The sequence below is a fragment of the Geotrypetes seraphini genome, chromosome 9 (genome assembly GCF_902459505.1).
Source record: "Geotrypetes seraphini chromosome 9, aGeoSer1.1, whole genome shotgun sequence".
Lineage (NCBI taxonomy): Eukaryota > Metazoa > Chordata > Amphibia > Gymnophiona > Dermophiidae > Geotrypetes > Geotrypetes seraphini.
The window spans coordinates 171,458,046-171,471,411 of NC_047092.1; the positions used below are offsets into that span (position 1 = coordinate 171,458,046).

General features: G+C 43.7%; 1 protein-coding gene across 4 annotated transcripts in view; it reads right to left on the minus strand.

The window, feature by feature from the left end:
* Positions 1-13,366, minus strand: part of PLD1 (phospholipase D1) — a 241,689-nt gene that overhangs the window by 132,389 nt on the left and 95,934 nt on the right. For 3 of the 4 annotated variants that reach the window (XM_033958771.1, XM_033958772.1, XM_033958770.1), the window contains exon 2: positions 8,194-8,379. In XM_033958771.1, coding sequence (XP_033814662.1) covers positions 8,194-8,347 — 154 coding nt within the window. In that variant the 5' untranslated portion in view covers positions 8,348-8,379. Of the gene's footprint in view, positions 1-8,193; positions 8,380-13,366 lie in introns of those variants that run through there. The other variant, XM_033958773.1, reaches the window with a different exon arrangement.

Here is a 13,366-nt window from a genome sequence, read left to right on the forward strand (position 1 = left end):
AGGAGTCCTACCACCGACTAATGGACCAAACAAGATGCATGGCATCATTCAAGAATGTATGAAGGCACCTAGGCATGCCTAGGATGCCTAAGGCTGGCATAAGCGTGGTTTACGCTGGAAGCTGCCTTAGGCGTCTGTAGGCGTGCCTAGGCACTTCTCATAGGCGTGAGTCAGATGCCTTAAATGCAGGCCTGTAAAATGCTGGTCTACATTTAATGCGTCTGTAGAAGAAAATAGATGCGATTCTGGATGCGCAGGTGCCGTTTCCAGAATCAGGCCCTCAGCGCTGAACTATTTTGGCACTTTTTATATTTTGTCTTGCTTTTTGTGGTTATCTGGTGAGGAAAGGTCATAGTCTGTTATTGAGAAAGACATAGGGGAAGCCACTGCTGGATCAGTAGCATGGAATGTTGCTACTCTTTGAGGATTCCGCATGGAATGTTGCAACTCCTTATGGTTCTGAATGGAACGTTGCAACTCTGGGGTTCCAGAATCTTTTGTTACTCTTTGGGATTCCAGAATCTTGCTATTATTTAGGATTCTGAATGGAATGTTGCTACTCTTTGGGTTTTGTCCAGGTACTAGGGACCTGGATTGGCCACCTTGAGAACGGGCTACTGGGCTTGATGGACCATTGGTCTGACCCCGTAAGGCTATTCATATGTTCTTATGACAGCTAGAGGGTTAAATTATCGACACATTTACCCCCTTTTTTGTCTATGGATTCTGGAAGCCTTCAAGGCATATATTTTGTATCAGTGCACTTATAGGCATATATTCTATAATATATTCTATAAAGGATAACAGGCACCAACTTTCCATTTCATAATTTTATCTTATCCAGGTACAGTGGTACCTTGGTTTACGAGTGCACCGGTTTGCGAGTGTTTTGCAAGACGAGCAAAACATTTGCAAAATTGTGCCTCGGAAACCGAGCATGGCTCGATTTACGAGCACCCCCCCTCCCCCCGCAATCCGGCACCCCCTCCCCCGCCTCGAACCGGCACCCCCCCCCCGACACGATTGGGCACTCCCCCGCCGCTTCTTACCCTCATCTGGGCACTCTTGAAGATCGGCCCTCGTCTGCTGGGCCTTGAGCATCTGAGCATGCTCAAGGCCTGTGAGTTCATGTTCTGAACGTGAACGTGAACTCGCAGGCCTTGAGCATGTTCAGATGCTCAAGGCCCAGCAGATGAGGAGTCCGATCTTCTAGAGTGCCCAGATGAGGGTAAGAAGCGGCGGGGGGCTGCCCAATTGTGTCGGGGGGGATGTCGGATCGTGTCAGGGGGGTGCGTCGGATCGTGGCGTGGGGGTGCCGGTTCGAGGCAGGGGGGGTGCCGGATCGCAGGGGGGGACCTTCGAGGGGAGCAATGCCGGTTCTCGGGGGGGGGGGGGGGAGGAACGCATCAAAGTGAGTTTCCATTATTTCCTATGGGGAAACTCGCTTTGATAAACGAGCATTTTGGATTACGAGCATGCTCCTGGAACGGATTATGCTCGTAATCCAAGGTACCACTGTATATATGTATGTGCAAGCACTTGCACCAGCGAAAGCTAGTGCTAAGTGTCTGCATCATATGTTTCTTTTTAATTGTTGTGATTTTCTAAAATTTAATAAAATATTTTTGAACTGAAAAAGTGTGTGCACCTAAGTTCTGGTGATCTATGCATAACTTATCATATTCTAAATTATGCACATAAATATGTGACAAGCCATGTTTCTCCCAGAGTCCGCTCATGTGCACATCAACCTGTAGAATATGTGCTATCGTATACATCAGGGGTAGGCACTTCCAGTCCTCAAGAGCCGGAGCCAGGTCAGGTTTTCAGGATCTCCACAATGAATATGTATGAGATGGATTTGTATGCATTGCCTCCTTGAGATGCAAATCTATCTCATGCAGATTTATTGTGGATATCCTGAAAACCTGACCTGGCTCTGGCTCTCGAGGACTGGAATTGCCTATCCCTGGTATACATATAGATTACACTTTCATGTTTACATTTGTTAGTTTCTAAAGGAAACCGATGCCCACAACAAGGAGAGATGCAAATGTCTGTGGGTATCCACGGCAAGACACCAAGGGCTCCTTTTACAAAAGCGCGCTAGGGCCTTAACGCTAAATTGCCACGCGCGCTAGCCGCTACCGCCTCCTTTTGAGCAGGTGGTAGATTTTCAGCTAGCATGCGCTAATCCGGTACATAAAAACATAAGAACATAAGCATTGCCTCTGCCGGGTCAGACCTGGGGTCCATCGTGCTCAGCAGTCCACTCCCGTGGCGGCTCCCCAGGTCCATGACCTGTAAGTGATCCTTTACCTAAATCATGTATACCCTATTCGTTTAGTGACCTGTATAGTTACCCTCTATTTGTATCCTTCAATCCCCTTCACCTTCAGGAAGTCATCCAATCCCTTTTTGAAACCCAATATTGTCCTCTGTCCTATCACCTTTTCTGGGAGTGAAGAAGAACTTCCTAGCATTCGTTTTGAAACTGTCTCCTTTCAATTTTTCTGAATGCCCTCTTGTTTTTTTGTCCCCGCTAGTCTGAAGAATCTGTCCCTCTCCACCTTCCCTATGCCTTTCATGATTTTATAAGTCTCTATCATGTCCCCTCTAAGTCTCTGCTTTTCCAGGGTAAAGAGCCCCAGCTTCTCCAGCCTTTCAGCATACGAAAGGTTTTCCATGCCCCTTATCATCCTAGTCGCTCTTCTCTGGACCCTCTCGAGTATCGCCATATACTTCTTAAGTACTGGACGCAGTACTCCAGATGCGGGCGCACCATCGCTCGATACAGTGGTAGGATAACTTCCTTCGTTCTGGTGGTGATACCCTTTTTGATAATGCCCAACATTCTGTTCGCTTTCTTTGAGGCCGCTGCACATTGCGCCGCCGGCTTCATTGTTTTATCCACCAATACAAGCGCTAAAACCGCTAACGCACCTTCGTGAAAGGAGCGCCAAGTGACGGTGTCTATGTACTTCTTCTTGAAAGCTGGTGGTATGAAGTAGAGAATGACACGGGGAGCGATCCCCGCAGGCAGCTGCGGCGTGGCTGCGGTTTGGCTGCGGGTTATGGAGACTCCAAAGCCAAATCGCCGCAGACACGGGGACAAAAGTTTTCACCGCCCGCAAAAATGGTGAAAAGATTTGTCCCCGCAGGCCAATGTGCCCCCTTCTAGGAACCGCTATTTACCTGTGTTTCAACGTGCTCCTCTTTTGTCAGATCAACCCTTCCTGCCAATAGAACCCGCCCCCCCCCCCCGACGATCGCCGGCAGGAAGGTGCTCAGCCCTTCATGCCGACAGAACCAGCCCTCCCCAACGATCGCGGCAGGAGGGTACCCATCCCCTCCTGCCTACCCCAACAGCCCCCCCGACGATCGCAGCAGGAGGATATCCAACCCCTCCTGCCAGCTCCCCAACAGCCCCCCTATGATCACTGGTAGGAGGGTGCCCAACCCCTCCTGCCGACCCCCCCAACGGCCCCCTATATCGCCAATAGGAGGGTGCCCAACCCCTCCTGCCGGACCCTCCCCCAACAAACCCTGCCATCCCGAAACACCACCCTTAGTCTTACTTTCCAAGTTGGACCGGACAGCTCCTCGCTCGTCTGGCCAGCAGGCCTGCCTCCGTCCAAATGAGGCGGGCCCGCCCCTCCCCTCCCCTGCCTAACCCACAGGATCCTAGGGCCTGATTGGCCCAAGCACCTAAGGCCCCTCCTATAGTGGGAGTGGCTTTAGGTGCCTAGACCAATCAGGCCCTAGGATCCTGTGGGTTGGGCAGGGGAGGGGCGGGCCCGCCTCATTTGGACGGAGGCAAGCCTGCTAGCCATACGTGTGAGGAGCCGTCCGGTCCAACTTGGAAAGTAAGACTAAGGGGGTTCCGGGGTGGGAGGGTTCGTTGGGGGGGGGGGTCCAGCAGGAGGGGTTGGGTACCCTCCTGCCGGCGATCTTAGGGGAGGCCATTGGGAGGACCGGCAGGAGGGGTTGGGTACCCTTCTGCTGCGATTGTCGGGAGGGCCGTTGGGGGGGGTCTACAGGAGGGGTTGGGTGCCCTCCTGCCGTGATCGCTGGGGGGAGGGGAGACTTGCAGCCGTAGCCGCGGTCACTATGCTAATCACGGCAGGGAGATCTTTGCCGCGATTAGGTACAGCGGCCGTGTCTACTTACCATGTAGGCTAACATTGTAAGCATTTAAAGTACATGTCGTGTTTGTTTTTGCATTGCTAGCCCCAGGGGTGGTGGAAGATTAGTGATTGAAAAATTGTATGAAAAATAACTATTTTAAATTTAGTGATCAAAATGTGTCAGTTTTGAGAATTTATATTAATTAATTTTTTCTCTGCGTGTTTTGTTTTTGTATAGTTATTAACTAATATTTAACTAAGTTTTAAAGTTTTAAAGAATGTTTCCTTTATACGTAAATAAAGAAAAGTATATAAAATCGTACTCGTTTGAGGCTTTTATGTATGCAGCAGTGACGGTGACGGGGCGGTGAATGGGGTTGCAGTGGCGGTGACGGGGCGGTGAATGGGGTGGCAGTGGCGGTGACGGGGCGGTGAAGGGAATGGCGGTGACGGGGCGGTGCAGAGGATGGTGAGACGGGGACGGGGCGGTGACGGGGACCAATTTTTTCACCGTGTCATTCTCTAGTATGAAGTAATCAGGCTTCGTCCCAATGTGAACAGTCGGAAAAATGCCCCCACCCCCCCCCAAAAGATTGTCCGTTTGTTTTTATTAACCCATCTGAGGTGCATAGTTTAAGAATTTTTGAAATGGATGGATTTCACGGTGGCTTAGGAGAATATATAACAATTCTAAATCAGGCCAATGGCACCTAATTTCAGTTTGATATCAAATTATTTATAGCAATAAAAGTTAATTTTATTCATATTCCAGCTGGGAATTGGCATTTCTTTCTCATTAAAGGGTTCTGACCCTTAGTTTGTGTCATTTTTCTAAACTGCTGGTGATGAGCAGAGATGTCTTCTTTGTGACTCTGCACAGCGTTGCGTGCGTGCTGGTAGCACTATAGAAATAATTCATAGTAGTAGTAGTGTGAAGAGTTTCAGTCTTTGGGAAGCAGAGCTGAGATTGTGATGTCATAATGCCTCATTCTACCAATAAGAGTCAACCTCATCAGTGATGTCACAATGGCTTGATTCTCCTGTACTCCTCTCTGCCCTCCAACCCAGCCAGCTGATTAACCGTTCCCCTTAACTGTATCCATGACATCCTGTTTGTCTATCTTGCCTGTTTAGATTGTAAGCTCTTTCGAGCAGGGACTATCTTCTTTGTCACTCTGCACAGCGCTGTGTGCGTCTGGTACCGCTATAGAAATAATTCATAGGAGGAGTAGTAGTGGCAAGCATACGGTGGTGAAACTGTCACAGACACACGTCTTCCTCATCTGCTAAGATGAAACGTACTAAGTTCTTCCTCTTGCTGAGACCCAACAATGAAGACTGCGGCAATCCAACCGCAGGGCAAGAAATGCCAATGCACGAGCTTCACAAGAACCAGCACAGCATCGCCATGTCTACTTCTTGGAAAGAAAAACAGAGGCAGTTTCATTCCTTTTCAATCAGCCCTCATACATGCTACGATGGGACACACAGATGGCCCATTGAAGCCAGCATCCTGCCTCTGACAGTGGCCAGTCTGGCTCACGTGAAAGAAAGCACCTAGAAGATCTTCCTATCCTTAGTTAATTGCATGGATTAGCTCAAGTCCCAGTATTTTTCTTTTTTTTTAGTGGAATAAAACACTTCCTATGAATTTGTTCAAAACCACTCAGGAACTTCTAAAGTTTGTTCAGTTCTTATGCCGGCGGTCTTTTCTCCAAAGTGAGGTTTAGTTTAGTTTTAGTTTATTTGCTTATACAGTAGTACCTCGGAATCCGAACTTAATCCATTCCAGAACCCCATTCGAGTTCCAAGACAATTTTTCCCATTGAAAATGATAGAAACAGGTCCCACGGCAACAAGAGGGCATCCGCTCAAACTCAAGGGTGGGAGACTTCATGGCGACATCAGGAAGTACTTCTTCACCGAAAGGGTGGTTGATCGATGGAATGGTCTTCCACGTCAGGTAGTTGAAGCCAGCAACGTGCTCGACTTCAAGAAACGATGGAATAAACATGTGGGTTCACTCCAGGGAAATGCTTAGGGGAGGGTTCTTTTAGGGGGAGGGTTCTTTGAGTGGGTAGACTTGTTGGGCCGTCGGCCCCTTTCTGCCATCATACTCTTATGTATTCTATGTACTCTGTTCCTGGGTCCCACAAACTCAAATTTTAACAGTAAATACACTGGATTTTAAGGTAAAATATTAACAAATAATAATAATGCTGTACAGTATTTTCCTCACTACACATAGGCGAAAATCACACAAGACGCTTTCGCTACAGCTTCCGACAATGAACTGAACGACGTTAAGGGTGGCCCGAGCACTGGGGAAACGTACGCACAAGCACACACAAACAACGTGCAGGGCGTTAGGATTCCAGAGCAGAGTTCAGATTCTGGAGCAAAATTTGCTCAAATTTTTCGTTTGGATTGCGAGTTGTTCGAGTACTGGGGCGTTCGGATTCCAAGGTATCACTGTAATCTGCTTTTACAAAAGCAGAACACAATTTTAAAAAAAACATACATAATAAAATCAACAAACATGTACAAAAAGTACACAATGATAACATACATATCTCATAAAACATATGATAATAACATTATCACAGATTACAATACCAGCTTAAATATCTTCACCCCTAACAACTTCAGAACAATGATGTCATATTTTTCTCTTTAAGAAATCACTATCACTCTGGATACGTCATATACCCCCCCTTTTTTTTTTTTACAAAACCGCAAAAGCGTTTTATAGCACAGGCCGGCACACTTGAATGCTCTGCACTGTTCCCAAAGCTCATAGAGTTATTTCAGCATTGGGAGCAGCGCAGAGCGTTCAGCGCGCCGGCCTGCGCTAAAAACCGCTTTCGCAGTTTTGTAAAAGAGGGAGGGGGATAATAAAATCAGTGCCGCTTCAATTGTTTTTGAGCATAAAAACATTTTCTGGCTTCCTAATATAAAATGGAAGTTCACGCCACTCCTCAGGCTCTCATGACTCGTGTAACTTTTCCTCATATTGGAGCTGATCCATTTTTGTTGACTTTCTTCTTACTTTTTTATAAATATTTTTATTTGAACAGATTTTTCTTTCTTTCCACCGATACAGTAATGAGCTCTTGCAATCCAGAGAGAGGTGGAGCAATGTAAGGAAATTCTATTTTACGGAGAGGGTGGTGGGATGCTTGGAGAGGTGGTGGAGAGGAAAACGATGACAGAGTTCAAAGAGGCGCGGGATGAACACAGAGGAACTAGAATCAGAAAAGAATAGTAAATATTGAAGGACTAAGGCCAGTACTGGGCAGACTTGCACGGTCTGGGTCTGTATATGGCCGTTTGGTGGAGGATGGGCTGGGGAGGGCTTCAGTGGCTGGGAGAGTGTAGATGGGCCTGGAGTGAGCTTTGACGGAGACTTTAGCAGTTGGAACCTAAGAACAGTACCGGGTAGAGCTTTGGATTCTTGAAATAGCTAAGACGACAAAAAAATTAAAATTGAATCATCTGGGCAGACTGGATGGACCATTCAGATCTTTATCTACCGTCATCTACTATGTTACTACCTTGTTAAGGGGGGGAGGAGCTATAATGAGACATTAAGAGTTGGTCTTTCAGAAACTGTGAAGACCCTTATTCAACTTACAGGGTAATGTGGGGAGCAGATAGCAGTGGTTATACTTTTCATGCAAACCGGAGTGAGCTTAGGGAACTTGAAGGGATGGGGACCTGTGAGTTTGCAAACAGACAGTTTCTTGAAGCATGCCACAATCTTTATTTTTTCTTCTCCTGCTTTTATCTCTTTTTCAGATGTACACAATACCCAAAATGGAGTCGCACCAAGGCTTTATACTGATTATGTCTTTGTATTACCTGTTCCAGTTTCTATTCCTCTTCAAATACTTGGAATTCCTAACATAATAGTTGCAAATAAAGAATATGTATTTCATAATCCACTCACACCCTCAGTCTAAGAAGTATGGAAGCCTTAACTATGCCCTAGTTTTATGTACCGTGAGCCATAAAGTTATAAAGTTTTTACATTCAGGAGAGACAAAGCGAAGAGATGTTAACTCACCAGCCAGTCTGGGATCGTTGCCTGCATCGTAATCCACTTCCTCCCCCTCAAAGTGGAGCTCCCTGGTGTCCAAGTTTTCTATTAAATTGCTCATATCTGCTGCAATTTTCTTCAGTGCCGACGAATCGAGTCTTTTTTCAGGCTTCAATGCCATGGTAGAAGTTAACACTCTAACGACTCAGGGGCCTGCAGAGAAACCCGTGGAATGTTATCAGGCCAATATAATACGAAGTTACAATTAGATGTGAATTTGACTGCGCAACAAATTTTGGGGCAAATTCTATACGAAGCGCCAAAACGTTTAGACGCCAAAATAGGCACCATTCAGCGCAATTCAAGTAAAATTGGGTGCTGTTTAGTGAATCGCGCCAAGTGGCACCTATTTTGGAGGCACCCAATCAATAGGCCAGCTCTAGGCACAACTAAAAGTTAGGCGGCCAGGCGAGCGCTTAAGCACGCTTAAAAGCAGCGATTCAGTAACAAGGCGCCAAACATGAAGCCACACCCACATCTAACATGCTTAGCGCCTTTTTTTTTTTTTTTTTTTTTTGAAGGCCGCCTACATGTTTAGAGGCGCCTTGTTACAGAATTGCTCTTTCTTGATAGGCGCCTAAGTTTCAATTATTGCTGATTTAAAAGCTTAATTGAGCTTGTTATTCAATTTAGATAGGCGATTATCTAGTTGGGCGCCTCCGAAATAGGAGCCTTAACATTAGGCGCCGGTTTCAGAATTTGGGCCTTTAACTTTTTTTCTGGGGCAAGAAGAAAATGAGGTTTACTTTATAGAATTTGACCTTCTGTGTATGAAAATAGCCTCCATTTTCTCCTGTCACGTAAAGTTTTTGAGCAAATCGCAAATATTTATAGCATGAGAAGTCATAATGTAACGCATTGCGCCGATTTAACTACGAAGCAAAACCCCGATACAAAATCGACGATTTAATCTCAACTGTGTGAAAATTGCTGATGATGCAATAGGCCTACAGAGAACTGCAGATTCCAGCTCCGCCTCCTCACCCTTAACAATTTAATTATATAGCACATTATTCCATCATCATTAAAATTAATACTTTACCTTAAAAATCTAATTTGAGGCAAACTGTTTTAATATTTCAGAGATTGTTATAACATTTACTCCAAGCATTAGAAAATAAAGCGAAAATGTTAATTTTTGCATTATAATGCTCTTTTGCCAAAAATCAGAGGGTTATACTGAAAAATTAAGGTCAGTTTGAATTCAGCGACTCCCAAATCACTATAGAACACCCACCACAATTCATGCCCCAAAACCTCTGTTGCATAGTGTATTTTCAGCCAATCAAAAACTCAGTAGCAATTTTATAGTTGCTTTACATATTATATATCACTGATAGTAAATATTCCTTATTCAGGATTTTATGATAAATCTTTGATAATTGATAATATAGATTATCCAGTGGTTTCAACTATCAGGATTCTGGAGTATTTTTTGATGGTAATCTATCGTTAATTCTTCATATCACTCATTTGATTTTTTAAAAAAAATCCTTTGAGTTATTTCAGAAATTGAGGAGGATCAGGAAATATTTTGATCCCTATCGATTTCATTTATTAGTACAATCTCTGTTTTATCATTGATGCACTATTGTAATACAAGACTACACTTTTTATAGAAGCATTCCAATGAATGATGTTTCTGACTAATTCTGGGTTTTGGATTAATATATTACGGAGAGCTGTGAATTAATTGCCTACTTTGAATGATCTGTAATCTTTGATGTTTGTACAAGTCTTGTTTGCTTTATTTTATGCATGTTATTATTTGTAAAGCCGCCTAGAAATAGCCGGTTGAGAAATCTTTTAAATAAATAAATATCACTTTTTTGGATTGCCCTAAGCTGATATTGCGTAAAATACAAACTTTGCAAAACACAGCTCTCAGGCTTATATTTGGATTGAAAAAAGGAGATAAAATTACACCACATGAGTTGCAACTACACTGGCTTCTGGTTGAAGTAGAATTCAGTTCAAATTTTTGTGGTACATTGTTTAAAATACATCAAGGAGATGTTCTTATATACCTCATAAGAACATAAGAATAGCCCTACTGGGTCAAACCAATGGTTCAGCAAGTCCAGTAGCCCGTTCTCATGGTGGCCAATCCAGGTCACTAATACCTGTCCAAAACCCAATGTGTAGCAACATTCCATGTTACCGATACAGGCCTAGTGATGGCTTCCCCCGTGTCTTTTTCAATAACAGACTATGGACTTTTCCTCCAGGAATTTGTCCAAACCTCCGCTCTTACCACAACCTCTGGCAACGCATTCCAGAGCTTAACTATTCTCTGAGTGAAAAAATATAACAAAAGAACATAAGAATAGCCTTACTGGGTCAGACCAATGGTCCATCAAGCCCAGTAGCTCGTTCTCATGGTGGCCAATCCAGATCACCAATACCTAGCCAAAAACCCAAAGTGTAGCAACATTCTATGCTACTGATACAGGGCAAGCAATGGCTTCCCTCGTGTCTTTCTCAATAACAGACTATGGAATTTTCCTCCAGGAATTTATCCAAACCTTTCTTAAAACCAGCTATGCTATCCGCTCATAGCACATCCTTTGACAACATGTTCCAGAGCTTAACTATTCTCCGCAGGTGAGAGGGATAAAATATTCTTGAATGTTTATCGCTTATCAAGCGGCTAAACTTTGGAGAACTTTACCAGATCAGATTGGTGTAATAATTATAAGAGTTTTTAAAAAAGCCTTGAAAACATATTTAAGGAATATGTGTTGAATAAGTTGTAAATTCTTGTGACGTTGTTATTTTATTGTAATTTTATTTCTTTTTTTTTTTAATTCTTTATTTATTTTAACATGAAAACCATCAAGAAAAAAAACTTTCTTGTTCAGATTATTGAGAAAGACATTACAATATATAATAAATGGATATAAAATACAAAGAAAATAGTTTTCTTAATCAATCTTTAGTCCATTATTTATAGATCCAAGAATGTTAATGAGTGAAAAAAAAGAGGAAAATGGAATCATCCAATTAAACAATAAGATAGCGATTTCCTGATTGTGGTTACAGGATTAACTACTAAATTAACTTGATGTTATTGGACCCCCTTCAAGGCGTTTCATGGTGAGAAAACCTGTTAACTGAGATGGTTCAAAGAATATATATGTATTGGATCTATATTTTACAATACATTTACATGGATATCGTAAAAAGAAAACTCCCCCCACTGCTGCCACCCCTGGTTTAAGAAGCAAAAATGTAATTTTATTTCTTAATGTAAACCGCTGTCAACTTTTTGAGGTATTGGCAGTATACAAATAAAATTTGTATTGTACATATCTGATTACTAGATTAAACAAATATGATCTGGAAATTGGAACTCCGAGCGAGGTGACGACACTAAGCTGTTCCCGCATGCGGACTGTGAAAAACTGCCAGAGACCTTAGGAAATTGGAAGACTCGGCGTCCAAATGGCAGATGAAATTTAATGTGGACAAATGCAAAGTGATACGCATTGGGAAGAATAATCCACATCATAGTTACCGGATGCTATGGTACATCTTGGGGGGTTAGAGTTCAAGAAAAAGATCAGGGTGTCATCGTGGACGATACGCTGAAACCTTCCACCCAATGTGCGAAGGTGGCCAAGAAACCATACAAGATGGTAGATGGTAACATGTAAACAAGTTGATTCTAATAAAACAGGATGGTAAACAGGACTAAGGGCTCCTTTTACGAAGGCACATTAGGGCCTTAAATGCGTGGAATAGCGTATGCTAAATTGCCGTGCGTGCTAGCCACTTCCGCCTCCTTTTGAGCAGGCGGTAGATTTTCGGCTAGCGTACGCTATAGCGCAGGGATCTCAAAGCACCTCCTTGAGGGCCGCAATCCAGTCGGGTTTTCAGGATTTCCCCAATGAATATGCATTGAAAGCAGTGCACGCACATAGATCTCATGCATATTCATTGGGGAAATCCTGAAAATCTGAATGGATTGCGGCCCTCGAGGAGGGACTTTGACACACCCCTGCCCTAGAAGAATATGAATGACCTTTGCAGAGAGAAGAGAGTCCCTCTGAGTCAGGGATCTCAAAGTCCCTCCTCGAGGGCCGCAATCCAGTCGGGTTTTCAGGATTTCCCCAATGAATATGCATTGAAAGCAGTGCACGCACATAGATCTCATGCATGTTCATTGGGGAAATCCTGAAAACCCGACTGGATTGCGGCCCTCCAGGAGGGACTTTGAGACCCCTGCTATAGCGCGTGCTAATCCGGTGCATGCGCTAAAACGCTTAGCGCACCTTCGTAAAAGGAGCCCTAAGAATGTCATAATGCCTCTGTATCGCTCAATGGTGCGACCTCACCTTGAGTACTGCATTCAGTTCCGGTCTCCTTATCTCAAAAAGGATATAGCGGCACTAGAAAAAGTTCAAAGAAGAGTGGCCAAAATGATAAAAGGGATGGAATTCCTCTCGTATGAGGCAAGACTAAAGAGGTTAGGGCTCTTCCGCTTGGAAAAGAGACGGCTGAGGGAAGATAGGATTGAAGTCTGCAAAATCATGAGTGGTGTAGACCAGGTTCAAGTGGATCAATTTTTTTTTACAAAGACTAGGGAATACTCAAAGTTACCGAGTAATATTTTTAAAACCAATAGGAGGAAATATTTTTTCACTCAGAGAATAGTTAAACTCTGGAATGCATTGCCAGAGGATGTGGTATGAGCGGATAACATAACTGGTTTTAAGAAAAGGTTTGGATAAATTCTTGGAAGAAAAGTCCATAGTCTGCTGTTGAGTCACTGGTTGCCCTGGATTGGTGGCATGGAATGCTGCTACTTTTTGGGTTGTTGCCAGGTACTTGTGACTTGGATTGGCCTCCATGAAGACGGGATACTGGGCTAGATGGATCATTGATAAGGCTATTCTTATGTTCTTATGGGTTTTTTGCTCTGGTCAACATCTCTTATTGGAAATTCCTCCCTGTGAAGAAATTAAATATGAACGTATTAGGGCAAAAATGTTTTCAGTAATGGCTCCAAATTGATAGAATTCCTTGCCTACGAATCTAAGAGCGGAACTGGATGTACGTAAATTTAAAAGGAAATTAAAGATAGCTTTTTTATGGACTTTTTTTTTTTTTTTTTAATTAAGATCAAAGTGCTACTCAC